Source organism: Candoia aspera, chromosome 1, assembly GCF_035149785.1.
Source record: "Candoia aspera isolate rCanAsp1 chromosome 1, rCanAsp1.hap2, whole genome shotgun sequence".
NCBI lineage: Eukaryota > Metazoa > Chordata > Lepidosauria > Squamata > Boidae > Candoia > Candoia aspera.
The window spans coordinates 247914597-247941443 of record NC_086153.1 but is presented as its reverse complement, the minus strand read 5'-3'; the positions used below and the strand labels follow the sequence as shown (position 1 = coordinate 247941443).

Genomic DNA, 26847 nt, shown 5'->3' with positions numbered 1-26847 from the left:
TACATTAATTTAATTTTTAATTGATTAATTTATAAGTAAATATATAGTGTCATTGCCTTTTAATTTGTATGCAGATGAGTCTGCTACTGTAATTCTTCTTTAACTTTGAAAATTGATGAGAAAATGCTGGATCATTCACAATAAAATAAGATGGTTGTTTTTCCTCTTTGGCTATACTTGAATTTTGCATTCAAAGGGTTTTAAAGTATGTATCAGTTAGGTATGTTTTTAAAACCCCATGTTTGTTATAATTGAAACGATATATTGCTTTTTATTCAGGCTGCTCCAAATCTATAAAACAAGCTCAATTGTACAGACATTTATAAGTGTAGATTTTTTGTTGAATTCCTCATACATAATTCAGTTTCATTTTACAGGGATGTAAAAATTAGACATTAGGCTTGATGTTCATTAGACTTGTATAGGTGAATATGTATATATGCTTGCAAAGCATATGTTTTGCTATTGAGCTATGACTCTTATGGCACATAACTACTCTGCCTGAGAGTTAAACTAAGGTTTTTTTTTGCAGGACCCAGATATTGTGCAGGCATGTTTAAGATCCAGGCATACTTAAGGACTCAGTTTCTGTGGGTAATTGGCTTTTTGGGTAATGTTTTCCAGACAAGAAAAGAAAAAATAGATCTGTTCATTTTCAGTAGGACTGAGCAGCAGCAGCAGCCACAAGATTCGCTTAATTCTGAATTGTGATTCAGAAAGCAGTCTGATTTGTTTCAGATTTATTTCTTGAATGTACTCATTCAGTTAAGAACCAAAACTCCCATTGATTATAATGGGAAATCAGTAAACATTTCTGTATTCATTTCTATTTGACATAATTCAATTTACAGGAATGGAAGTAGCTTAAGTAGGGGTATAAGCCTGCCCATGTATCCACAAACAGCTGCAGGTGTTTTGTTAGGGAATTATTTATTTAGGAAGGGATCTTCTGATAAACTATTTCTTGGCAGAATTGGATGAAACATGTAACAAGGATGACACTTCTAATGGGCTCAAGCTTGCTAATTTGCAGATTTTACATTTAGAGCGCTTGATATAACTACAAAAGTAACATTTGGGAGTTTCCAAAAAAGGTGCATTATCTCCTTAACTTCCTTTAAAAATACTTTTGATAGAAATTCTCAAGAGAATTGTCATGAAAATTTCAGAAAGGTAGCAGCAACTGTTCTGATAAAAACCCTTCATTTTGCTTCCCTTTTACCCTTTTGGGGGATTTTGAGAGGGTTGTATGAAAATGGAAACATAATAGACATGTCCCACAGTATAAAAACTGCTATTTCAGAAAAATAGGGGGTGTGTCTATAAAGTAATGATGAATAAAAAGCAATTAAGTTTTTTTTTTAATTGGGTAGTTGCGTGCTCAGCCAACAGTGGAAGAGGCAGAAGGCTTGGACATACAGTATGGCATTTTCCAAATGAACGGCAAATATTACACTGTCCCAAATCTCTCCAGGACTAACAAATCTGTTTTAATATTCAGGTTTTAGAAAAGAAAAACAGCAAAGAGCACTGCAGCTGGAGAGGCTGGTACAGTATAGAAATTGAAATAACAGAGCTGTCCCTTTCCTTTCCTCAGCTGTGCTTTGAATGTCTCCTTATATTTCTCCGCACTCAAGGTATAATTTTTTGCAAACAGACTGGCTCTGGGTCCCTGTGAGTCTCTGAAACACACATGTACACAACCTCAGAAGAGGTCAGATCCTTTGCTTTGGAGGAGCATTGCTTCGATCTGAACCTCCCCTGGATATGTCTGAATCAGGCTGATTCAGTTTAGGATTCAGTTGCTTTTGAGTAGATCTCAGTTTTCACCATTAATTGAAACAGAACATAAGCATTTGACAAAGTTTTAATGAGTTTAGATTTCCATAGTTAAACTGATCAAAAAGTGTGTGTGTGTGGGAAACATCAGTTCCAGTATAACATGTCGCTAGAATATTTTCTCTATTATATAAGATAGATTTATGCTGATGGTTTTTTAAGCCTGTTGAGTATGTCTTTTCTAGTTCTCGTCCCACTTCATATATTTTCTTTACTTTTAATAAGTTACACAAAATGTGTTTCATATGCTTGAAGCTATTTAAAATAGTATATAGTCCTTTAAACAATGGCTTGTATTTTAATTTCATGCTCTTCTTTTTATGTTCCTAAAGATGTCGAAGGCAGACTTAACAGACTCTCACAGAAAAACGCTCTTTACCTCAGGCATTCGTGGCAACACTGCAGAATGCAAAGTCCCACATACACGAATAGATGATGGAGCAGCTATTCAGGTTTGTAATTCTGTATCCTTGTGAAATTTTAAGTATGGCAATGTAATAGAGAGATAATGGTTTAGTTTGAAAAAGTTTTAAAGCATTGTAGGGAAATATCTAAAGTCATGAACACACTATTGAATTCTCCAGAAATCATCAGTCTGAAAATTAAACAAAATGAAATGCATTTTAGACAAGCTTAAGTTACCATAGGTAGAACACATTTTTCAAAGTATTTGTGTAGACTTCTTTTCTGTGCTCGGAGAAATTAAACCAACCTGGTACACACATAATCAGATAGACTGTAGCTAAAAAATTGTTCTAGGACTTTTCCCCCCATTGCAGCTATGATTCCATTTCAGAAGACAAGCCACTCAAGAACTGGCTTAAAAGCAGCATGTTTTATTCAAGCATAAGGATGCTAGTTTTTAGCTGTATAGTATTTGTTTTTGTTTTTAGTTGTATAGTAACTAGATTTATTTTTAGTTGTATTGTAACACACACACACACACCTTTTACACAAAATTAGAGTTTACTATTGTAGGCATCCCTGGAAGGTAGAGGATTAATTTTGGGACTGCATTTCTGAAGCACCATGTTAGCTTTAAGGGAGGATGAATTAAGAAGAGGATTGTAATTTCAAAAGCAGGAACAAGAAAAATGATTGGGGGGGGGGGAGCCTAGCTTTTTTTTAGGGTGGGCATTGAGCTGGGACTCAGAATGCTGGACAACTGAGTTTTGCAGAAATAAAGGAACTGATTAGGAAGAGAGAACATAACTTGAAGGAGATTTACAGGAAGACAACTATTGCTCAGGAAGCTCAGTGGTTCAGAAAGTTGTTGTGCCAAAAGGTATACCTGGGAAGATAATTTCTGAGAATGCTTAAAAACTAAATGGAGACTGCTTAATAAAAGGAAGGCATTTTTACTTACTGTGTGATGCGCAGGACTTCTTCGAAAAGCCATTTAGAAATTCAGGGCTCTCCATAACCAATTCTTAGGTTCGATTAGAATGAAAGGAAATGATCTGGGTAGTGAATGGGACTCCCTCAAACAGCAAAATTTGTCCTAGTTAGCAATGTTTGTGCTAACAAAACGTCTTAGATAAAATACAACCTTTTATGAAAGCAAACATACAATTGGTGATGGAATTTTGTTATTCCTGTTGTTATCGCAAAGTCTGATTTTTCTAGTTGGTAGATTTGCATTTTTTTATATTGTTACTCCTGTCCCATAATGCTCTTAGTTAGCTGGGGCTAAAGATCAGCCTGCCAAATATTTCTGGATAAAAAAGGGCAAGGTGCTCACGCAGCCCAGGCCATTTGTACAGTGAAACTGGGAGTGAAGAAGCTGCATTCCTATCCGTATTTTTAAAAAACAACCTGGTAATAAAAAAGGCATTAGATTTAAAGGAATATAAATTAGAATGGATTACCTTAAACACCCCAAGAGGCAGTAAACTGGAAACAGAGGGAACTGCTTATAGTAAGGTTTTACAAAAAATGAGGAATTCTAATTATTTTTCTTTTTTCATTCATTTCTGTGTGTCCCTTCCATTGCCCTCTACTTTATTTTTCTTAATGCATAAAGCATCACCTACATGTAATCATGCATATTTATCATCGCCCTAATGCAAATTTGGTGATTTCTTGAAACACAACTCACTTTTTAATATCTTTCTTCTCTACTTCCTTCTCTTTACCATTTCTTTACTGCTGATTTTCTCCTCTGTTTCTGCAGCAAATCTATTCTTTTGGAAGGAAATTAGGACAGGGAAGCTTTGGTGTAGTGATTGAAGTAACACATAAAGAAACAAGCACAAAGTGGGCAATGAAGAAAGTGAACCGGGAAAAGGTAAGTATTGTTTGTAATGGACTAAGGGTTTTTCACCTTCTTGGCAATGAATACCTTATTTTAACATTTCTTTTGAATAACCATACTATAATTATGAGCCTCAAGCCTCTACTGTAGTTGGGGAATATATTGATTACTCTATACTTATTATTTCTTTAGCTTTTTATGGGAGACATAATAATGTTAATTTATTTTGGCTGTCACTATGGGACTGCAGACATGTCAAATGAAATAAAAGGTTTCAGACTGCAGCCTAGTGTATTGCACAAATCAAGGCACTTCATTTCGATAAATGTTATAATGAAAGACTGCTTTTAAAAACTTTAATAAGTGATGTTGGCAATATCAAATGTGTAATGATCAAATTATGAAGTTATGTGTATCTAACTCATATTACGTTAAGCACTTTCAAAGAGGATAATTTAGGACATATGAGGTTAAATTCTTAAATTTTGAACCAGCAAGTATCACTGGGAATGGATATTGTTAAAAAAAATAAAGAAAATGGAGTTGAGGATTTTCAAAGGAAAAACAAAAATGAGGATTGGAGGATTGGGGGATTGGGGGATTGGGGGTGGGCAGCACAGTATTGTGCTGGTTTGCCTCCTTTCTCCGGAGTTGATTCCAGTTGGTGGTGATTGAGAAGAGGAGGTCCTGCCCTTGGCCCCTACTATGTGGGGTGCTGCAAGGTTTGCTGCTCTCTTCTCTCCTATTTAACCTCTACATGAAGCTGCTGGGTGAGCTCATCCATTCCCATGGGGTGAGGTATCATCAGTATGCTGATGATACTCAATTATATATCTCTGCCTCTGGCAAATTAAGAGATGCCGTGAATGTCTTATCCCTGTGCCTGGAGGCTGTGAGGATCTGGATGAGGAACAACAGGTTTCAGCTGAACCCTGGCAAGACTGAGTGGCTTTGGGTTTTGGGTCCTAGTGGTTCTAAGACTATGCCATCTTTGGTGCTTGATGGGGTAGCACTGCCCCAGACAGACCTGGTATGCAATCTGGGAGTCCTCCTGGACTCACAACCCCTGCTTGGGGAGCAGGTGGCAGTCGTGGCTAGGAGGGCCTTTGCCCAGCTTCATGCAGTGCACCAGTTGTGCCCTTTCCTAGATTGGGGGGCGGGCTCTGCTCACAGTCACTCATGCACTAGTCACCTCCAGATTGGACTACTGTAATGCGCTCTACATGGGGCTGCCCTTGAGAGTATCTGGAAGCTTCAAATGGTACAGAATGCAGCAGCACAGGCTTCCAGAACAGCACACATCACACCTCTGCTCTGTGAGCTGCTTTGGTTGCCAGTTTGCTTCTGGGTCCAATTCAAGGTACTGGTTTTAACCTTTAAAGCTCTTCATGGCGTGGGACTGGGTTATCTGAGGGACCGCCTCTCCCTGACTGCATCTGCCTGTCCCATTAGATCTGGCAGAGAAGGTATGCTTCTGCCCTGGTGCCTGCCTTATGGAATATTCTCCACCCCACCCCACCCACAAAGTGAAGTTAGCTCCATCCCTGTAAACGTTCCATAAATCCCTCAAGAACTGATTATATCATCAGGCCTGGGGACATTCTAAGGTGGCTCCATCATTGTAGTTAGTATTTACGCTCTCCTGTGTTTGGTGGTTTGTAGATTTTTAACAATGACTGTGGTTTGTATATTTTTAACAGTGATTGTTTTTATGTATTTATTGTTTTATTTAATTGTTGTATGCCGCCGAGTGTCACTTCTTGTGAGATGGGTTGCCATATAAATTTGATAAATAAAATAGAAAATAAAATAAAATAAAATAAAATGGAGTGCAATGTACTTGGTAGGAGGGACCTTTCTGGCATCTTTAACGTGGCAGGCAACACACTTAGAAAAATCAAAGGGGGGCAGCATAGCTCTGCTTAAGGTACCTGGCAATGCAGTCCAGAAGTAGCAGGGACTAGGCATAAGGTGGACATTACACCCTATGTGATAAGAACCAAGTGTCTCTAAGTATGTTGGTCCCACCAAACCCTTTCTGTACCCCTTATCTGCTGAGAAAATGTTGCCTAGTTTAGATTCCCACATATGCGAAAAATGACTTTCATAAGTCTTCCAGTAATGTGGAAGTTATGTAACCTCGAGGAGTGCCTGTAAATAGAATCTGTTTCTAATCAGATAGTTCCTTAGAAAGCCATGCCTAGGGTGGTCAACACTGGTCAAATGATATGGGAAACAAGATCAGGCTAAATAAATTACAGTAGCTGCTTTAGCTATAAGGTGATAATGCTGTATTTACACAAAGAGAAAATAACACTAAATGTAAGACAATCCCACTTAAATGAAAGAGTAGAAACAACCCACCCACCTTACCAGTTTAGATTTGCCAACTTGTTTGTCCTTGGACACCCGGGGGTTATGTGTGGTATGTTTTCTGTGATTTAATATTTGTAAGCTGCCCAGAGTCACTTGTATAAGATGGGTGGCTATATAAATCATATACATAAATAAACAAACACAGGCATGTGTCTTTCTACAGATAGCTAACAGAACCACACTTTGAAAAATGTACAGGGACAGGACAAAAGATATTGTATTTCTAAAGAATACAATTAGTGTATATTATCTGCATTATGTGTTACAAATATTTTTGGATTTGTGTGTGTTTACTACAAACAGATGGTATAAGGTGATGAAGAAGTCAGTGGTTCCCATGTCAGAGTGAACTGTTATGTCAACAAAGACCAGATAGTCCAAAGACCAAGAGAATGATCAAATGTCTGTTGACTCAATATAGCAGGAAGAAAAAGCTAAAATTTAAACCTTGGAACCCAGACTTATATATAAGCTTTGCCTTCTGTGTACTGCAGTATGCAAATTTTATTTTGCTTAGTTGTGTCCATGAGCCTTCTGTCAAGTCAGGCATTTTCTAAACCAAAGCTTAAGTGTTTGGAGTGCAAGGTTTCCAGCTATCCCTGTGTGAAATATGACGGCCTGGTAGCTTTGGAAGTCAAGACTGAGAAGCTATTACAAATCAGGAGCTTCACAAAATATTGTTTGTTTGTTTAATTATGTGCCATCATCTTGTTGATGACTGTTAGCCACCACATAGATAGATTTTCTTCATTGATGATCTGTCTCTAACCTGGTCTTTCAGGTCTTCCAACAATGCTCTCATCACCATTGTAACTGAGTCTCCACCTTGCTGCTCATCATCCTCTTCTTCTCTTTCCTTCCATCACAAAATATAGTGGCATGAAATAAGCATTTGTGTGATTATTTTTCCAGACAGGAAGGATTCTGGGCAGTGATGAACATCTATATGGAACCTCTAGTATTTTGTTGCTCCAAACAAACATCCTGTTGCACAAGGCTTGGCTGTGTTGTTTCTTGTTTAGGCTCTTGCAGTGTCTGATACTCTGCCTCAATATTAATTTTTTTGTGGTAGAAATGTATTTAAAAGAACAAACAAGAAATAAGCAAATTTAGCACCATTTGTAAAAAAAATTAAAAATACTTTTCTCACATTAAGGCTGGGAGTTCTGCTGTAAAGCTTCTTGAACGAGAAGTAAGCATTCTGAAAAGAGTAAACCATGAGCATATAATACATCTTGAAGAAGTGTTTGAGACGCCAAAGGTAAGATTTCATAAATTTAACTCCTAGGGTGCAGTTAACATTAAGTGGAAAACAAGATGTAATGAAGGCAGATGGGTATGTTATAACTGAGTTGCTGCTGAATTCATATAAAATAGTGTTAACCCTTCCCCAAACATGTTTTCGCGGTTGGGATCAAAACTTTATTATCTAATGCTATGTATTTTTCCCCTCTATGTTTATATATTTGTTTCAGGTTTGCAGCATTCAGATACCCTTTTGTTTGAATTTCTGTGAGATAAGCTTGTATATTCCAAAATGCATTTGATTTTTTGCCAATTCAGCCTGGATGAATATCAGATTATTCTTACATTAGTTCCTTTTATTAGCCATGGGGTGGTGGTAGTCAAAAATGGCGAGATGGCGGTTGTAGCTGAGTGACTGAAGTCCCGTCCCTTTGTATGTGCATCAACACTGAACATATGTAAAAAAGAATGGGGCTTGGATTGTGCTGCTATGACCACCACATTGCCTTTTTGACCTGGAGACCCTAGTTATTGTTGGCCATAATCCAGTATTTTTTTCTGTTGGGATTGGTTTTAAATGCCAGTGTATCTCTTGTCAACTATTTATTTTTTCATTTATTAGACTGTTACCTGCCACATTCTAATCTGACTCTTAATGATTTACAAATAAAATGGACACAATAATAAAATAACAAATACAGTATAATTCCCCCCTCCAAAAGAGACATAAAACATACACTATCCATCCACCTGGCATCACAACCCAACCCCCTTCCAGAAGAGTTCAGTCTTCAGCTTCTTTTGGAAGTGATCAGGGTTGGGGCTAACCTAACCTCAAGTGGGAGGCCATTTCAAAGAGCCAGTGCTGCCACTGTAAAACACACCTTCTGTTTTGAGCTCCCCAAAATTGGGAACAATCAGCTGCCTCTCCTGGCACAATCACAAATGCTGGTGAGGAGATGCATTCCTATAAATAACCTGGAGCCAAGCCGTAAGGGTTAACACCAGCACTTTAAATTGCACCTGAAAGCTAATAGGCAACCAATATAGGGCCTGAAATACAGGCATTACATAATCCCAACAGTGACTGCTGGCAAGCATCTGCGTCCTGCATTTTGAACCAACTGAAGCAGCTAACTGAAGTTTTTAAAGGCAGTCCCATGTAGAGAGAGCACTTTGCTATAGTCTAGACAAGTGGTAATGCCAGCATGAGCCACTGTAGCAAAATTGTCTCACTGTAGGTTCAGCTAGAATTGGTTCACCAGTTGAAGCTAGGCAGCCCCACCCTGCCCAGCCATGACATCCACCTGCTGTTTAAGCAGGGTTCTAGGAGGACCTCCACGCTGTGGTCCTGCTTCTTCAGGTGCTGTGCCTCTACTTCTAGGGTTGTCGGTATGGCCAAAAGAGTATATGATATACCATTGTAACATTCTAAGTATTGGGTGAAAGCCCTCACTCACACTGAAGTTTTAGTGTTAGGTTTGGAGCCATCAAGCGTTTTGGAACATGCTAAATAATTATTTGGAAAAAATATCCATTAAAGTAACTCCCATGTTACCTCTTCAGTTCAATATTCTATGTAAGTTCATATGGTGGTACACACACAGACACAGACACAGACACAGATATATTCTTTATTAATGTCAGCGAGTGTATCTTGTAATGGAGTTATGCGAAGATGGAGAACTTAAGGAGATTCTTCAGAGAAAAGGTCAATTTACAGAGAATGAGACTCGGCATATAATCCAAAGTCTTGCATCAGCAATTGCTTATCTCCACAAGAAAGGTAAGAATGTTCATTCTGTACTGTATTAACTAATTGCAGTTTTCCTATTATGACTGTACTTTTGGCTGATAATCATTTTTCTAATTATTTTGTTTAGTATAGTATGTAAGTCAATAAATAGTTTGTTCAAGGGTAGTAAAGAAATAGAAGTAGAATATTTTTAATAATCCTTATTATTATCTCTTCATTTCTGTGGATATAAGCCCTGATCCAGAAAGTTATTCAATAGGATTTGCACATAGATGGGATGCCTCTTTTGAAAAACAATCCCTCCATTTCATCACCTCCTGGATTAGAACTTCAGAAAAGTCCTACAATGCAGCAAGAACTACTACTGGAAAGCCAAGGAAAACATACAAAAATAAAACACAGAATCCCTTACATGCGCCTTTGCCTTTCAGCCAGTTCATTTAATGTTGTATAAAACATTTGACAAAATTTGACAAAATATCCTTTTCCTGTGTAGTGACATTATAGACTGATGCAGAAATACCAGTGAAATTAGCAATGAAGGTGCCATTTCTAGAAATATCTGCATCCACTTCACAGCATACTTAATCATGTTTGGGCTTTTCATTCTTATCAATGTGAATTTGGGCAAAGGCTGATATGGATTCTGATTATGGTTAATCTTAACAATGATCAGTGTGAGCTTTTGTGTGTGGCTTAATCTTGATTAAGAGAATTGGGAAGTTAAGTTTTAGAGAAAGAAGGGCCATATGGAGGGACAATATGTTTCCAAAATGACCTCCTGATTTGTTCAACTCGGTTTTGAATACACAGTTGCTAGGACAATGGTAATTCTTATTTTATTCATTAGTATTGGAATGTTTTGTTAGTTTTATTCATTAGTATTTTTAGAATGATAGGGTTTGGTGGATACTATCTCATACCTTCCTTGGGTCCTGTCGTAAAGCTTTCCTCCAACCTCTTTGGTTAGAAACGTATAGAATTGGAGCCTTTTACCTAGGGATGCTGGTGAATCATCACATCAGCTTCTTGCTCTTCTTTTCTTGCTGGGTGGTGCAGTAGAGGGGATTTGGGCCTCATCTTCAGCACTTGGTCATTCATTCTCCCTCTAGTCATTAAGATATGGGTGGCTAGAGAGAGGTTGACTGAGAGTGCAGAGAGTTAGCTCGTACTGTTTGGGACAGGGTCATAGAACCCCATCTTTTCCACTATTTCCACTCAGAAAAACAGTCACACATACCTATGTGACAAAATACTATTGTGAGATTTGTTACAATTTTTTAAGGAAAAAATCTTAAGCAAATGGTAGAAAACAGGAAATGGGCAATCTGGGGTTCAGCTATGAATAGAAGCAAAACATAGCAGTGGTGAGAGGGGACTGAGTAGAAAATATGTGCTCATCTCAATTTTTTAGTATTTTGTGTTCCTGAACATGGGAAGCAAACTGAGCATTTTCATCTGAAAATACTAATTTTATACACTGTTGCTTTTAAAATAGTCATGTGACATGTTCTATTCTTTAATGTGATAAAGCCTATGCAGCTTCTCTTTCATTTTATTTGAAGAATAGATCTAAGTTTGACCGAGGCTGGGAATGTACAGACACTGTTCTTTTTTTATAAAATAAAGCATGCAGTGTCTGCTTGTGTGCATTAATGTAGAATGAAATGCACTGAAAGCATATTTCATAAATTACGCAGTCAAAAGGGTTTTAAAACATTTCTGTCAGAATATTTTTCAATGCATTTGATAAATAACACTTTTACTTTTTGTTCTCCATCTTGACAGATATAGTTCATAGAGATTTGAAATTGGAAAACATTTTAGTTAAAAGCAGTGACATTGATGAACAAAATGAAATGAAATTAAATATAAAGGTAAGAAATTGTAATACTTCACTTTATACACTACTTTTTGTTGTGTTGTTTTTTCCCAGATACAGGTATCAAAGTCAGTTTTCCTAGTAAATGCCTATTAGTAGCTTTTAAACTGAAGTGTAATGGTATAATCAAGCCAAAAAAACAAGGTTCTGACATAGGAACAATTGACAAGAATGTGGGAGTCAAGTGCCATTGGTGAAACTTCTTACTGAACAAAGAACAGTATAGTTATAGGTCATTTGTAAAGAAATGTTTTTAAAAGTATACTTCACTCTTTTTTGTTCACTTTTTGGATAGAGTTTTAAACGTTAGCAAATGTCAGCCTGGAGAGCCATGATTAGTATGAATTATGCATATTGGCAATTTATTTTGAACATTTTAATAATTTTGAAAACTAGTTTTTACATCCCAACTACTTTCTACTTTATGGACTTTGGATGAGTATTTACTGCCAAAATGCATTAACTGACTCAAGAACTCACACTTATTTATTTATAAAGAAATAATGGACCTTTGATAAATATAATTACAAAATGCTTACTATTTTTTAGTTGCTTTAAAATGGCTGGGAGGATTTAATAAAATGTCTATAATGGAACCTAATACTAAGGTACATTTTGTGGCAAATAAAGCCACATATTATGATCAAGTGTATTTTATCTCCATGAGTGTTCTGCATGAATCAAGGCTTCTCTTAGGGCAAATTCATACTTCCCTTCATGCCTTTTGATTCTGCATATCCTCCTGCTTGCATTTCTAGGGAGAAATGTATGATCATTCTTGGGTTTGAGGAGAGGCATGTTTGTGTGCTGAGACAGACTGTTGTGTTTACTCCTGCTCTTGACTGTGTGCTGAGACTGTGTGGCCTTGCTGTGCTCTTTCGGCATCAGTTTCCTGGACAGTCCTAATGAAAACTTTTAGAAGAAATGATGGTATAGACAAAGCATGAATGCCCAAAGACATAATTGTGTAACAAAAGGAGCTGACTGACAGTATATTTGAAAAATATGCTGTCAATATTAGTTCCTCCATGTTGATTTTTCTTCTATTGCATGGACTTTGGCATAATCCTGTTCTTTGTGTGCCAGCAATAGCTGAATGTAACATGTTGCAGGCACAATTATCCAGCAGGTGTGCCTCCTTCTCAATAGGACGTATGGTTCCTGAATCCAATGTAGCAGGTGGTTTTCCTGCAGATGCAGAAATACTGTAAGCTCTGCGTACAGGGAAGCAGGGACCACAGACTATCTTAGCCAGGCACTGAGACAGGAAGAATAAAAAGGGAAGATGGAAAGTTGGGCAAACCTACTTTTCTCTTCTCCTTTTTGCCTTCCCCACACAATAACCCTTTCAAGAGAGCTAGTACTGAGCAATGGATAGACATTTCTTTTGCCATGTAATATCCCTGAAAAGAAAATGGAAGCAATATCACTTCCCTGGAAAGCTGACACGATTTGTGGTGCATCAGTAATAAAGGCAGCAGCTCCATTGCTAGGTTGCTTTAGTTTTCATTAAGTAAGTAAAATGACCTCTGATGACTTCATGGATGTCCCTGTTATTTTCTTGGCAATAATACAGAATTGGTTGTCACTGCCTTCTTCCTGGGTATTGTCTGACCTCCCAGTCTTTCCTACAGCCCTGGGATTTCCTGGTGATCTCTCATCCAAGCATGAACCAGGTCTGCCTTTGCTTAGCTTTTTTGAGATTGGCCAGAGTCTGTTAGGCGCTGCTACCTATTATGACAAAACAAGACAACAAAAGGAAAAATAGCCCCCCCCATAGGAATATGAAACAAATCTGCTGTAGAGTTCTCCCGAAGCAAAATATGCCATTGCAGTCTGCTAGCATTTATCATCTGACTGTCTGTCTGTCTGTCTATCTTGCAAAAAAGAGGTGATACTGCAAATATTTCCATTCTGGACAGTTATTCTTTGAAATATGCATTTAGGAAATAAATGTTAAACCTTTACATGTTAGGGAAAATAACATATAAATCTCTGTATCAAGGCAAGTTGTGAAGGAGAAGTGCATATTAAATTTTGTTATGGATTTTTAAAAATGCAGAAAACCACAGATGACTACAGAAAACTGCAGACTCTATGATTGGCATGTACATTTCTGATACATGATTGACACTGTTTACTTCATTCTGTCCTTTATGTCTGAAATCAAACATACAGAAAATGGACAGTGCTTTGGCAGCCCTCTCAAGGCAGTCCTTGGAATATACAGTAGGCTGTAAGGATCCTTGGGTACTTGGATTCCCTGAAGAAAAATGTTCTCCAGCCTCCCTGCTTTTTCCTTCTTTCTTGCTTGTATACAAAATGTGTACAAATAAAATGTATGAGATGTTCCACAAATTGAAATAGTCATTTGGTTCCTGGTATATCTTTTACTACTTTTGTTTTAGCTTTTACTCAATACAAGTATCTTCTATATAACGTACTGCATTTGGATCCTTAAATATCATGTAATTATAATTATGTGCCTTTTAAAGGATGTTAATGTAGGTCCTGTAGCAGCATTTGGTTTTCCTGTTGAACACCCACCTGACTTTTATGTATGCACAAATGCTAACGCAATTTGTAAAATAAGGTTAAAATTGGGAATATGTATGGAAGCCTTGATGCAGAGTTTCTGCTTAATGTGCATTATTATAGGAAATCATTTGCTAATTTTTTTAGCTCTCACAAAGTGGTTTTGCTCTGAATATTAAAATCTTAAGAGGAATAAAAAGCTACATCTACTTATCAGCAAGGAAAAAAAACTGAGTTATGTTTCTCACAGGTAACTGATTTTGGTTTAGCTGTTCAAAAGATGGGAGGAAGTGAAAGCATGTTCCAGTCTACCTGTGGGACTCCTATCTATATGGGTAAGTCCAGTACTTCATATAATATTTCCATTAAATCTGAACTGATGAAAGAATGGCATAATGAATTAAATTTTTAACTATCAATCAATATGTAGGAATATGTTGGAGGCTATTAATTTACATATGTACAGTTATTGACTTGCTCATGGCTTACAGATACATCATTATGATGTAAGTTTGAAGCTATGCAACTGTTGGTAATTATAAATATATTTTTGCCAACAGAGAGCTTCTTCAAACAGGGCTGAGTAAGCTTTTTAGAATGGAAACAGTGATCTTGATAGGGACTGCTGAGAATAAAACTTTGCTTCCAGTATTAACATCCAGAAGCATGCTTGTTACAGATGGCTTTCCTATTCCTTCTTTTCTTCTGCATCCCTGGGAGACCTGGAGTCAGAAGAGCTGAGATATGGCATGGGAAAAAATGAAGTGGCTAAAAGTTGGTAGAGGCTGCTTGTGTGAATAGTGTCTCAGTTAATGTAAGCAGACTTTGCATGATAGTGGGAAATACCATACACACTATCACAACGTAGGTTGATCTGTGCTTTTTTTTTTCCTGGAGATTTAACAGAGGAGAGCAGGAATTTGCAATGAGGGAAGCAAAATGCCTTGTTGCATCAATGGATTTTTACTTGCAGACATTTGTATTCCATTTTCATAAACCTGCCTGCAATGTTTGATTCAGTTCAACAGGATTGCTTATTGTTAACATTGTTCCATATTGGTATGAGAAACATTGCTTGCAAGTACAATATGAGGGTTGCAGTTGAATTTAAAGGATGATCTGACTAATTCTATTTTGTTTTACTAGGATATTTGTAAAGACTGACAACTAGCACCCCACCTATTCAATCTCTGCATGAATAATAATACTGTTTCCCCAGTCCTATTCTTTCATGAAATGGTGACCATGAAGCTCCCTGTTTTACTTGACTTTAAAAAGAAAAAAAACAAAAACAAATAGGAAATCTGTAAAAGTACCTTTAGGCCCCACAACATTTCCACTTGGATGACAGAAAGCATATTTGATGACTAGTTACATTTTGTAAAATTCCTTTTCTGAGACTAGCCATGTCTACCATGGCTTCCATTTTGAGTGTGTGCCCATTATATAGTCTCAACATTCCAGATGAGTCCTCAACACAAAGAGATTACTGACTCCTACTCTGATGTTCAGTTTCTGATGTCAATATACATTAGAGTGTGGTGTAACACTTTAAAAATATTATGATTGCTAATTTGCTGACTTTGATTACAGTCAGTTTAGAAACTTAGTTGAAAACAGACAATGGGATACAACTCTTTTAGGCCCTTTTAATTTCTCATTGTCTGCATTTATCAAATCAAGAAATGGATATAAAGCTATATCTATGATCAGATAAGCTATAAGTTGGACTGATCATTTACGACATGCTGGTCCTATGACTTGAAAATAAAAGTAGTGAATGTTCATATGAACAGGTGCTACACAATCTGTTGTCCATGCTCTTACTGAACTAGTGTCTATAATGAGATTTTTGGATAACATAGCTTACATGTTCCTATAAAAAGACCAAGTATTACTATATCTGCATTGATGACTAGAAAAATTAGGATTTTGTGAAACTGAATGAAGCTTTTTATTATGGAGATTTTCTGATTTAAAATTAAATGTTGTGATAGTCATTGTTATATTTGTCTTTGGTAGTCCATATTTTAAGCAGTGTTATGTTAGCTTGGGGTAGAACTAGGATTTGATTGTGCTTGTGGCATATTGGCTAAAATGTGTCAGAATGGAATAGTAGTATCCCTATTGTTAGCCGAGAATCCTACATCAGGCCTGGGTATGGCTAAGGTTGGTTATCTAGTCTGTGCCTTCTCTGTAAAAACTGTTATGTGAAAACTTCAGTTGACCGAAGTCTTGATGAGTGGCAAAGGTCAATATTTATGGGCCCATCAGGTGATGACCATGGCATATGGAGACTGTGACTTGGAATGTAAGAGAAGTAAATGGCAAAGAGCATGAGTTAATGAATGAAATAAATGAAATAAAAAATGTATGTTTGTCAGAAAGTATAAACTGGTGTTAACTAGGTTGGTATTGGTATGAAAGTAGGAATTCATAGATTTGTGATAGTTACATTTGACACTTTGGTAAATGGTGATAACAGAAGACATAGAAATGAAAATTCTGCAACATTCTGCATTAATGCAATACAGGGGAAAATTACTGTATTTTGTTAGTTACATGATGTCAGCACTTTGAGGTAGGCCAAGTCAGGAAGACACATAAGGTCTAGTAGAACTCTATTGTTGTAAGATATAATAACAGAATCTTGAAGGCTGGCAGAGTTTCTCTTTGCTTCTTTTTATACCATAGAGAATCAACACAGGGCTATTTTGAGTCTCTTTCTCTTGTTCCCAGCTTTCCAAATGCTGAGGTGTCATTCACTATCTCTTTTATCTGCTTAATAGTTCTTGGATTCCTTCACCAATGTTATTTTTGCTTTTCCATCTGAATAGATGGAGGGTAGTGAGATGAAAAAGTGCAGAGGAAGTGATTGTACCATTCAGAATTATTTGATGTGTTTCAGGGCAAAATGTATAAGAAATGCTTGTGGTGACATTAGAGATGTATTGATTGGGGATGTGACTTTTTAAAAAAATATATTATTATTAAAAGAATCCACAAAATACAAAATAATATCTGTAAATATTACCAAAGAATGTTTGAAGAGACCCCCCCAAATATAATACAGTTAAAAAAACCAAACTATATATGTTAATGATAGAACAGAATATATGTAGCTTAGGGTTGAACTGTGGAGTCTATGGTGCTCTCTGAGCTTGTTGTTTGATTGCAGACGTTTCATTACCCAACTAAGTAACATCAGTGCTAGCGAGTGTGGGATTTGCTCCCTGCTTATATACAGTAGCTTGTCCTGCCAGTGTTGGTGGGGGTGTGGTCTTCTCCTTGGTAGTTCCTTGATTAAGGTATTGTTTTCTGCTTGATTGTTTGTCTGGTGTTAATCTCTGCTTATCTGGGTGTAGGTTGCTGGAAAGGATGTGCTCTGGTCTTTTTCCTTCCTTCTTAGTTATTGTCTCTTTTGAATGGTGTTTAAATGTGGTTTATCTCTATTGATGGCTGATGTGCCTGAGTGCCAAGCTTCCAGGAATTCCCTAGTGTTTTTCTTGGTCCAGGATGCTCACAGTTTCCCAGTTGAACCTATGGTTGAGTCTGTCCATGTGTTGTGAGATTAAGGAGTTTTCATTGTGTCTTCTGATTGCTAGTTGGTGTTCATGGATGTGCTCTGCTAGTCTTCTGCATGTCCTACATAGTGGTGTTACAGTCCTTACACTGTATGTTGTAGATGACTCCTGCTTTTTCTTCTTGGGCTGCTCGGTCTTTTGGTTTACTTAAGATGTTTTGGAGGGCTTTAGTTGGTTTGTGTGCTATGGTGATGCTGTGTGGTTGTAATAGTTCGTTAGTTATTTCTGAGATGTTTCTGATGTTTCTGACTGTATGGCAGTGTTATTTTCATAGCTTGTGTTGGTTGTGCTGTAGTGGGTTGAATGGTCAGGCACTTGTTGATAAAGTTGTATGGGCATTCATTCTGTTGGAAGATTGTATAAGTGATCTGTTTCCTTTTTCTGGTGTTCTGGTATTGCTGCAATGCATTTGTGCTCATCTGAATAATGTTCTTACACAGTTCCTCTTGTGGGTCGTTGGTTGTTACTTTGGTAATGGAGCATTTGGTTAGTGTGGGTTGGTTTTTGACTGACTTGTGTTTCTAATTTGCTGTCATTTCTTCCTTTTATTGCTTTTCCTCTTCCTTTTATTCCTTTGAAGATGTTGTTGATTGTTTCATGTGTCTTCTCTAGTCGTTCTTTTTCTATTATGACAAAGGTGTCGTCTACATACCAGATCCATACTTTTGGTTGTATGTGTGGGAGTGCTATAGTTTCTAGATGCTGCATTACAGTCCTGAGAGTAGTGACTCCATAGATATTCCTCTGATTTCTCAGTATATTTGTCCATCAAACTGAAAGTAGATAGTGAGGCAGAGGTTGACAAGGTCCATGATTCTGGGTATTTCCATCTTAGTCTATTTGGTTAGGTCAGGTGTGTTGTGTAGTACTGTTGCCATGGATTGATTCTTTTGCAAGTTCTGGATCTATGGATGTAAAGAGTGCTGTGACATTGAATGAAATCATAATTTCATCTTCATCCATTTTTAGTTCTTTGATTTTCTGGAGGCACTATAGTGGGGAGTTGACAGAATATTTGCTCCCCTCTGTGAGATGTCCAAGCTTTTTTGTAAGTTCTTTCACTATGTTGTATGTTGGGGGTCTCTGGTAATGATACTATTGGACGAAGAGGTATGTTGAGCTTGTGTATTTTTGGGCATCCATAGAAGTGTGGGAGGGTGGGTCCACTGCTTTTCATCTGCCACTGTTCTTCTTTTGTGATTTGACCTTTTTTGGTTAAGTCATTAATGGTTCTCTTGATCAGGTTGTCTAGTTTCTGTATTGGGTTGGTGTTTACTGGGATGTAGGTTTCTTTGTTCTCCAGTAGTTCTTTGGCTAACCAAGAAAGATTAAATCACAAAAGAACAGTGGTGGATGAAAAGCAGTGGACCCATCCTCCCACGATGATGTTACCTAGTTGGGTAATGAAATGTCTACAGTCAAACAACCAAGCTCAGAGAGCACCATGGACTCCATAATATACATTACAACAGATATATAGCAAGAACTCAGTTTTTATTCAACAAATTAAACCTCACCTATATTGAATCACATTGATTTATCTTTCTATTGTGTTGATAAACCGTTCAGAGACTAAAAGTAAGCACACATTTTCAATCCAGGATTTTAATTTTGGAGAGGAGTTTCTCTCCAACAAAGCATCATTCAACACAGGGACATCTGTAAAGCCAAAATGTCAGGTGCAATCTGGGAATCGGAGCCCCCACCTTTTATATGTGTGTGATGCACCAGGGATCTGATAACCTGGCTTTAGGGATGAAGCTTGGGGACTGGAGGGGAGGACAGATCTAATTCACAAAGGTTTGATTATCAGCCCAAAGTGGGATTACTGTAAAGCAGTGTTTCTCAATCTCAGCAACTTTAAGAAGTGTGGTCTTCAACTCCCAGAATTCCCTAGCCAATTCCCAGAATTCCCCAGGCAACACAATGGAAAGATAAATCAGTGTGATTCAATATAGGTGAGGTTTATCACTGTATAAAAACTGAGCATGTATTTGCTGTAGAGCAAGCCCAAACCATGGGACGCGGTGGCGCTGCGGGTTAAACCGCTGAGCTGTCGATCGGAAGGTCGGCGGTTCGAAACCGCGCGGCGGGGTGAGCTCCCGTTGCTCGTCCCAGCTTCTGCACACCAAGCAGTTCGAAAACATGCAAATGTGAGTAGATTAATTGGTACCGCTTCGGCGGGAAGGTAACGGCGTTCCGTGAGTCATGCTGGCCACATGACCCGGAAGTGTCCTATGGACAACGCCGGCTCCAAGGCTTTGAAACGGAGATGAGCACCGCCCCCTAGAGTCGGACACGACTGGACTTTACGTCAAGGGAAACCTTTACCTTACCTAAGCCCAAACCATATATGTTAAAATTCCCTCAAATATAATACATCTCCTGCATAAAAAAGACTGACATCCAGTCTTTCTTAAACTTCTGCTGAGTTGTCTAGCTAATATGAAAAAAGTATCTTTTGGTGAATTAGTTTCATCTTAAAATCATACAAGGCTTATTTAAAATTTCTGAGGACAAAAATCGCCCAGAGACATTGCTATATGAGATGGGTGGTGAAGAAATATGATAAATAAATAAATAAATAAATAAATAAACAAACAAACAAACAAACCATTTATTTTTTTGAGATGGAAAATTCCAACTCTTCATTTCAAAATTCTTTCAAATTGCCAAAATTTATTTTAGTAATACTTTTTTTTACTATTGTTACTACTTCTCTTTACATTCTTCCATGAATTTATGATACATAATCCCAAATAAATTGTTATGAATGTGATCATACCATTTAGTGACCACATTTTGACTCATGATGGTAACTCATATCATGACTTATAAAGCTGAAATATGCATGAGCCTTTTCTGGGAATGTCCATCCCTTTCACTCCTTGCTTTGTTTAAGCAGTAGTTAAAATAGGAAATCTCTAATTAAGCTTTATTTCCTGTTTTGTCCGAAACAGAATATTATGATTACTGATTTTGAAAGTATTTAGGATCTTCAGCTGTGACGTAAAGTTGGATTAAGATAATTTCTTGTTCCCAAACTGGTAACCATAGATACCTGGTTTGAGAAACAGGAAACTGTAAGTGACTACAAACTTCCTGGATGGTTTAATCACAGCCCGCGAGTAAGGGAAAAACAAAAGGGGAAAAGCTCATGCATATCTTTGTTTAAGCAAAGTTATACCCATTTGAATTAGGTCGGTGGAATACTGCGTATATTTACAAATTACCTAAACCTAAGATGTCTATAAAGTAAACATATAAAGCAAATTAGCGCAGTCAGAAGATTTTCTGGAAGATTATTTTGTATTTCAGTGCATGTTGTACTATTTGAGATTTGCCCTAATATACTAGGGGAGGAAGCCTTTCTGACTTTAAAACTGGCATATAAATCTATGTATTTGTTTTCCAAATGGAAATGTATTTGTGTGGTATTGTGAAGAATTTGAAGTCAAAATTTTTGGAACAGTGTTTTCACAATTTACAAATAGAAAGAACACCAGCAACGAAATTAGTCACGATTATCATAATTCCTAAACGATCAAAGTGAGGATATATAGGCATGAATTGTTTAGGGCCATACATTGTTAATATCAACATCTGTTGCTTTTTTTTTTTAGGGTGAACAAAATATATCTCATCCATACTGCTTTCTTCTAAGCAGTTAAAAGTATCTGTTTGTTTTATTAATCTTTTTTCTTTGTTGGCAGCTCCAGAAGTGATAAGTGCACATGACTATAGCCAACAATGTGATGTCTGGAGCATAGGTGTCATTATGTATATGCTGTAAGTAGTTTATATACAATAAAAATATCATTCCTAAAGAAGGCAGTATTTGTCAATTATTGCTTGACTGGTGTTTTTCATTGGTTAAATTGTCTTTGCTGAGTTCTTTCTAAAAGAAATTAGTAACCTCAGCTCTTAATATTCTCAAGTAATTATTCTCTGGATCACAGCTGAGAATGTGTGTGTGTGTGTGTATAAAAAACTGATGCAAAGAGTCAGAATATTCTTGACTTTTTCTGGGTGGAAATAAAGATTTGTGGGCATATAGTTTTCTCTTTCTGTGCTGGTTACATTTGACAGAATGGAGACTATTTGTCAGAATGTTACTGCTGAAAGCATTTGTTTAAAATGGATACTCACTGTACTTCATATATCTTTATTCTAGGTTAGAGCCAGATGTAAGTCATGCTTCATGTCAGCCCTTCGAAACTGGTTGTGATTAACTTAAATCCCACTGATTACAATGGATCTCTTTTTGATGTGACCAAATCTGGATCCAAGCTACTATCTATAATACTTACAGACAGTTCTGCCTTATAGGTCCTGGGTTACTGTTTCATTCAGTTACTTATAAATAAGAAAGAGTAATATTTTAATTGAACAAAGGAAGTCCAAAATGTTTTCTGCGGTATACTTAAACCGTAGAAAACTTTTAATCCTTAAGTTTTGTAATTAAATTTGAATTGAACAAGTAAGTCCAAATTATAACAAACAACCATCTTTGATTAGGAAAAAGATGATGATGGGACATAACGGTGTTCTTTGCTAAACTTGATTAGACTGCTCTTCTTATTTGAGACTTTGGTAGTCAATACTGGCAACTGAGAAGAGATCAGTCAAGTAGAAAGAACAAACTTCTTCCCAATAAAGCTAATACTTCCCCAATAATTATTCTTCCAATTTATCTAAGATAATGGGATACTGGATAATATGTATGCTTCACAGCACATAGTCTTTACTGCAGTTTTATTGCTTTTTTAAAATTTGTGGCTCATGCTGTGTTCTGAAACCTTTTAATACTGAGGCAGTACCAATGTTATGATCGTAGTTTATAGTATTAATGTTGCTGTGCCATCTTTCCCCATATAGCATAGTTGAATGTATTATACATTGGATTGGGATAATTTGATTGGCCAGTAAGAATTCCATGCTGCTTCTGCAATCTGTATAATTCACAGACCCCGTAAAACAAAGAGCACTGAATTGTGCTGATTTTAGTCACAGTTCAGGATTCTTAACATTATACTTTAATTAACATATAAATATTTTAAGTTGGCATTGTAGAATCACAATAGTATTGTAACAATGTTACTTTATATTGCCCCTCTTCCAAATGACAGTTAAAAAATCAAACATAGTAAGAATTAATAAAATATACATTCCTTTTATTCTGTTTGAAAAATATATTAAGAGGTACATAAAGTATTCTTTAATTTTTGTGCAATTTATATAAGCAACTCACTCTACCATTGTTAGATGGTCTTTTTAGCTATTCTTGCTAAGTGAATGTTTAACGTCGCCATTGCTAACTAATGTGCCTAGTAGGTTTTAATGCATCTGTATTAACCTGTTAGCTGCTAAACCAATTGCAGTAATAGAGACAGCATACCTTCTCTTAACAGGCATATCTGTTACACTGGGCTTGACCTTGTTATCCCATAAAATCGAATCTTTCAAATACAATATTCATTTTTCAATGAAATGTTGAGTTTCGTGGATACTTTTGTGTAGTAGGATAGGGTCTCTATGGTGTCTTTTATTGTAATGTAGCTGCAAGTTATGGTGCACCTCTATTTTAACATAGACTAGTAAAACAAGAGACAATTATCTTTTTATTGAGTTCCTGAGTTTGGCATGCCCTCATGGATCACAAGTCTTACAGGGATTTAAGGCAACATGCTAGAGACCAGGAGACCAAGAGTTCTAGTCCTACCTTAGGCCTGAAAGCCGGCTGGGTAACATTGGGCCAGCCACTTTCTCTCAGCCCAACCTACCTCACAGGGTTGTTGTTGTGGGGAAAATAGGAGGAGGATGGAGTATTAGGTATGTATGCCACCTTGAGTTATTTATAAAAATAGTAAAGGCGGGATATAAAATAAATAAAATAAATAAATCTCTGGTCAGTATTTTTATTACTGCGTCCTGAAAAACAACCACACTTCTAAATAGGAACATTTTGGGGAATGCTGAAATACATCTATTTCCTATTAACTTTTGGTAATGCCTCTCAAAATGTTTTTTCATTCATTTACATTTTAATTTCTTTTTTTTCCAAATAATTTTATTAAGAATTATAAATGAAAAGAGTAAAAGCCAATACAAACTACAAAAATTACAAACAAAAAAATACAAAAGAAAAAGAAGGGGCATGTAGAAAAGAAAAAGAAGGAAAAGAAGAAAAAGAAAAAAGATGTAAATTCCCCCTTCATCCTAGCAAGTAAAAACAATTTTAATAGCTTACTGTATTGCCATCTCTAAATACAACATAATCTCTCTTCTCCCCATAGCTCATCTCTTAAATAAAAAAAACAAAATTCAAATGCTTCATCAATCATTCTTTGTCAGGAAAAGTCCAGTAAGGGCAAGCAGATAGAACTATTTGCCTCCTTTAGCCTTGATCTAACAATCCAACCTTGTATTTCTTCCCTGAGTTTTTAAAAAATATTCTTTATTTTCTAAACTATTCTGGAACTCATGTGAGAAATACTTTGGGCTGACACTTGTTTCAGTAACTCCTAAAACAATCTTGCCTTCTTAACATTATTTCTGAATCAGTGTGATGCTCCCTTCTTCTATTGAAGTGCATCACAAAACTCTTAACATAATTATATTCTGATGTAACTAATAACCTATAGCAGCCTGCAGTGTAGTTCAAACTAGTAGAGAAGCACTAAAACTGAGCACATTAGGAGAAGAGGGAAGGGAATGGATGAAGGGATATACAGGTTCACAATGAATCAGGATTGAAGATTGATTGATTATGTGCCATCAAGTTGGTGTTGATTCTCTCCATGACAGTCTGTCACCAACCTGGTCCTTTAGGTCTTCCAATGGTGCACCCATGGTATTTGAATATCTTTTCCAAGGCCTTCATTGCTACTCTACCAAGTGCTAGTCTGCAGTGTATTCTTGATAGCTGGTTCTTTTACTGTCCTAAAAGGCAGAACCTATCCACCTCTTCATTGTCAGTTGTTGTACCTGTTGTCATTAGTCTGATCTTTTTTATATTTAATCTCAGTCCCATTTTTTTCACTGTACTCCTTGACTTTCATTACTAGTGCTTGCAAACTTTCGGCTATCAGAGCAGGGTCATCAAATAGCCCAGACAATTGATATTTATTCCTCTAATTTTAAAACCATGCTTATCTTCTTCCTATCCTGCTTCCCTCAATATATATTCTACATATAGTTTGAATAAATAAGGTGAGAGTACAGGTAGTCCTTGTTTATGACAACAATTGAGACTGGCAACTCAGTCATTAATTGAAGTGGTTGCTAAGGGAAACCACAACTGTGCTTATGATCTTACTTCAGCTTTCCTTTGCTTTACAGACCTGCAAAGGTTGAAAATGTGATGATTGGTTGTAGAGTTACAACACCATCATAACTTGAACAGTCACTAAATGAGGCAGTTGCTAAATGAGGACTGCCTATATGCAGCCTTGTCTCACTCCTTTGTCAACCTAAAGCCAATCAGTTTCACCATGTTCTGTCTGGTCTATGACTCCCTGACTTGGGTACAAGTTTCACATGAGCACCATGATATGTTCTGAGATTCCCATTTTTCTACATTCTACAGCCTGACATGATTGAGACAATTAGAGGTCTTTCTGTACTCAATGAAGCATATTTTGACTTCTTTTTGGTATTCTTTGGCTTTCTCAATTATCTAGCATGCATCAGCTTTTTCTAAAGTGAGATTGAATATCTTGCATCTCTCTTTCCATGTAGATTTCTAATTTGCATTAGATGAAATTATTTTGGTAGCATGTGGTATTTGTATGTAGACAGATTCTTCTAATCTTTTGGCCGCTGTGTTGTCCCCCAGATTTGCTGGCATAGTTTTACAGATTCTTCTTCTATTGCTTGCCCTATTTCTGTAGATATTTGATCAATTCCTGTAACCTTCTGACTTGGTAATGACTAGAGTACTGATCTATCTTCATCTTCCAATACTAGAGGTTCTTGTACGTTGGGAATACCTTCAAAGTTGGTTTAGATATTGACATCTTTACTGTACAAAATTTCAGTACGCTCTTTTCATCTTTGATCTTCTTGGAATCAGTTACTGTTTGTCCATTGGCATTCTTTAGCATGCCAATTCCAAGTTGGTACCTTCTTTTGAGTGTGGAGATCTTTTGGAAGACTTTTCTTGATTTCAGTGTCTGTTTCCATCTTTGATGAATTACTGATGTTGTTATAATATTGTTTCTTGTCTCTTAACAGCTCTCTTAAATTCTTTATTAAGTTGCATCCTGAGATTTTTGTCTTTCTTGGCTTTGGCGTCTCTTCTCTTCTCAACAATTTTCACTGTTTGTTCTAACACCCAGTTTGCTATCTTCTGTTTATTAGTCTTTGGCAGTCTCTTTTCATGTTCATCCTTAACAACTTCTTTGATTTCATTCCATAGTTCCTCTGGTTCCCTATCAGTGAGGTTCAGGATTTCAGGATGATTCCTGATGTTCACTTTGAAAATGGTGGGTATTTGGATCTTACACATGAACAGTTCATGATCTGTTCCACAGCCAGCTCCTGACCATGGATTTGATATTATAACTTGAGCTCTTCCGTGTACCAATAATACAGTTAATTTGATTTCTTTGTACTCCATCTGGTGTGGTCCATGTATATAGGGGTCACTTTGGTTGTTGAAAGATTGTGTTAGCAGTAAAGAAATCATAAGATTGATAGAAATTGATAAATCATTATCTAGCTTGGTTTCTAAGGCCATATAATCCAACTGTATTTTCCTCCTTAATATTTCCACCTTTGGCATTCCATTCTCCAACCACAAGCAGCACATTTTGCTTGCATGTTCTATCAGTTTCAAACTGAACATGACCATAAAACTCACCAACATCCTCCTCTTCTACAACATGGTTAGAGCATAAACTTGGATAATCGTCATATTTAAGTTGTCTATGAAGTCTAATTGATTATTATTCAGTCATTGATTGCATTTTGACCAAGTACTGTTCTTGCTATATCCTTCCTGATTATGAAAGCAATGCTGTTTCTTCTTTGTTTTTCACGTCTTGAGTAGTAAATGGTACGATCTTCTGACTGAAGGTGCCCAATTCCAGTCCACTTCAGTCTTTTGATGCCTAAGATTCTAATGTGTAGTCAATTCATTTCATCTTTCAGTGTGTTGAGCTTTCTCATGTTCATGCTTCTTACATTCCATGTTCCCACTGTAATTTTGTCTCTGTAGCTTTGGATTTCTTTTCCTGCATGGCAGTATCAGCAACGAGACATCATGAAGGCCTCAATGTAGCCATGTCATAAATACTGTTAGTATTCTGAAAGATTCTCAGCTATTCCTCAGTAGTAAGTTGAATGCCATCCAATCTGAGGGGCCCATCATCAG

General features: G+C 36.8%; 1 protein-coding gene across 1 annotated transcript in view; it reads left to right on the top strand.

The window, feature by feature from the left end:
- The window catches only part of STK33 (serine/threonine kinase 33), a 43971-nt gene that overhangs the window by 3601 nt on the left and 13523 nt on the right, over nucleotides 1-26847 (top strand). Inside the window, exons 2-8 of the mRNA XM_063289427.1 lie at nucleotides 2172-2291; nucleotides 4013-4126; nucleotides 7626-7730; nucleotides 9362-9500; nucleotides 11259-11347; nucleotides 14138-14222; nucleotides 21185-21260. Of these exons, the coding sequence (XP_063145497.1) occupies nucleotides 2172-2291; nucleotides 4013-4126; nucleotides 7626-7730; nucleotides 9362-9500; nucleotides 11259-11347; nucleotides 14138-14222; nucleotides 21185-21260 (728 nt within the window). The remainder of the gene's footprint in view (nucleotides 1-2171; nucleotides 2292-4012; nucleotides 4127-7625; nucleotides 7731-9361; nucleotides 9501-11258; nucleotides 11348-14137; nucleotides 14223-21184; nucleotides 21261-26847) is intronic.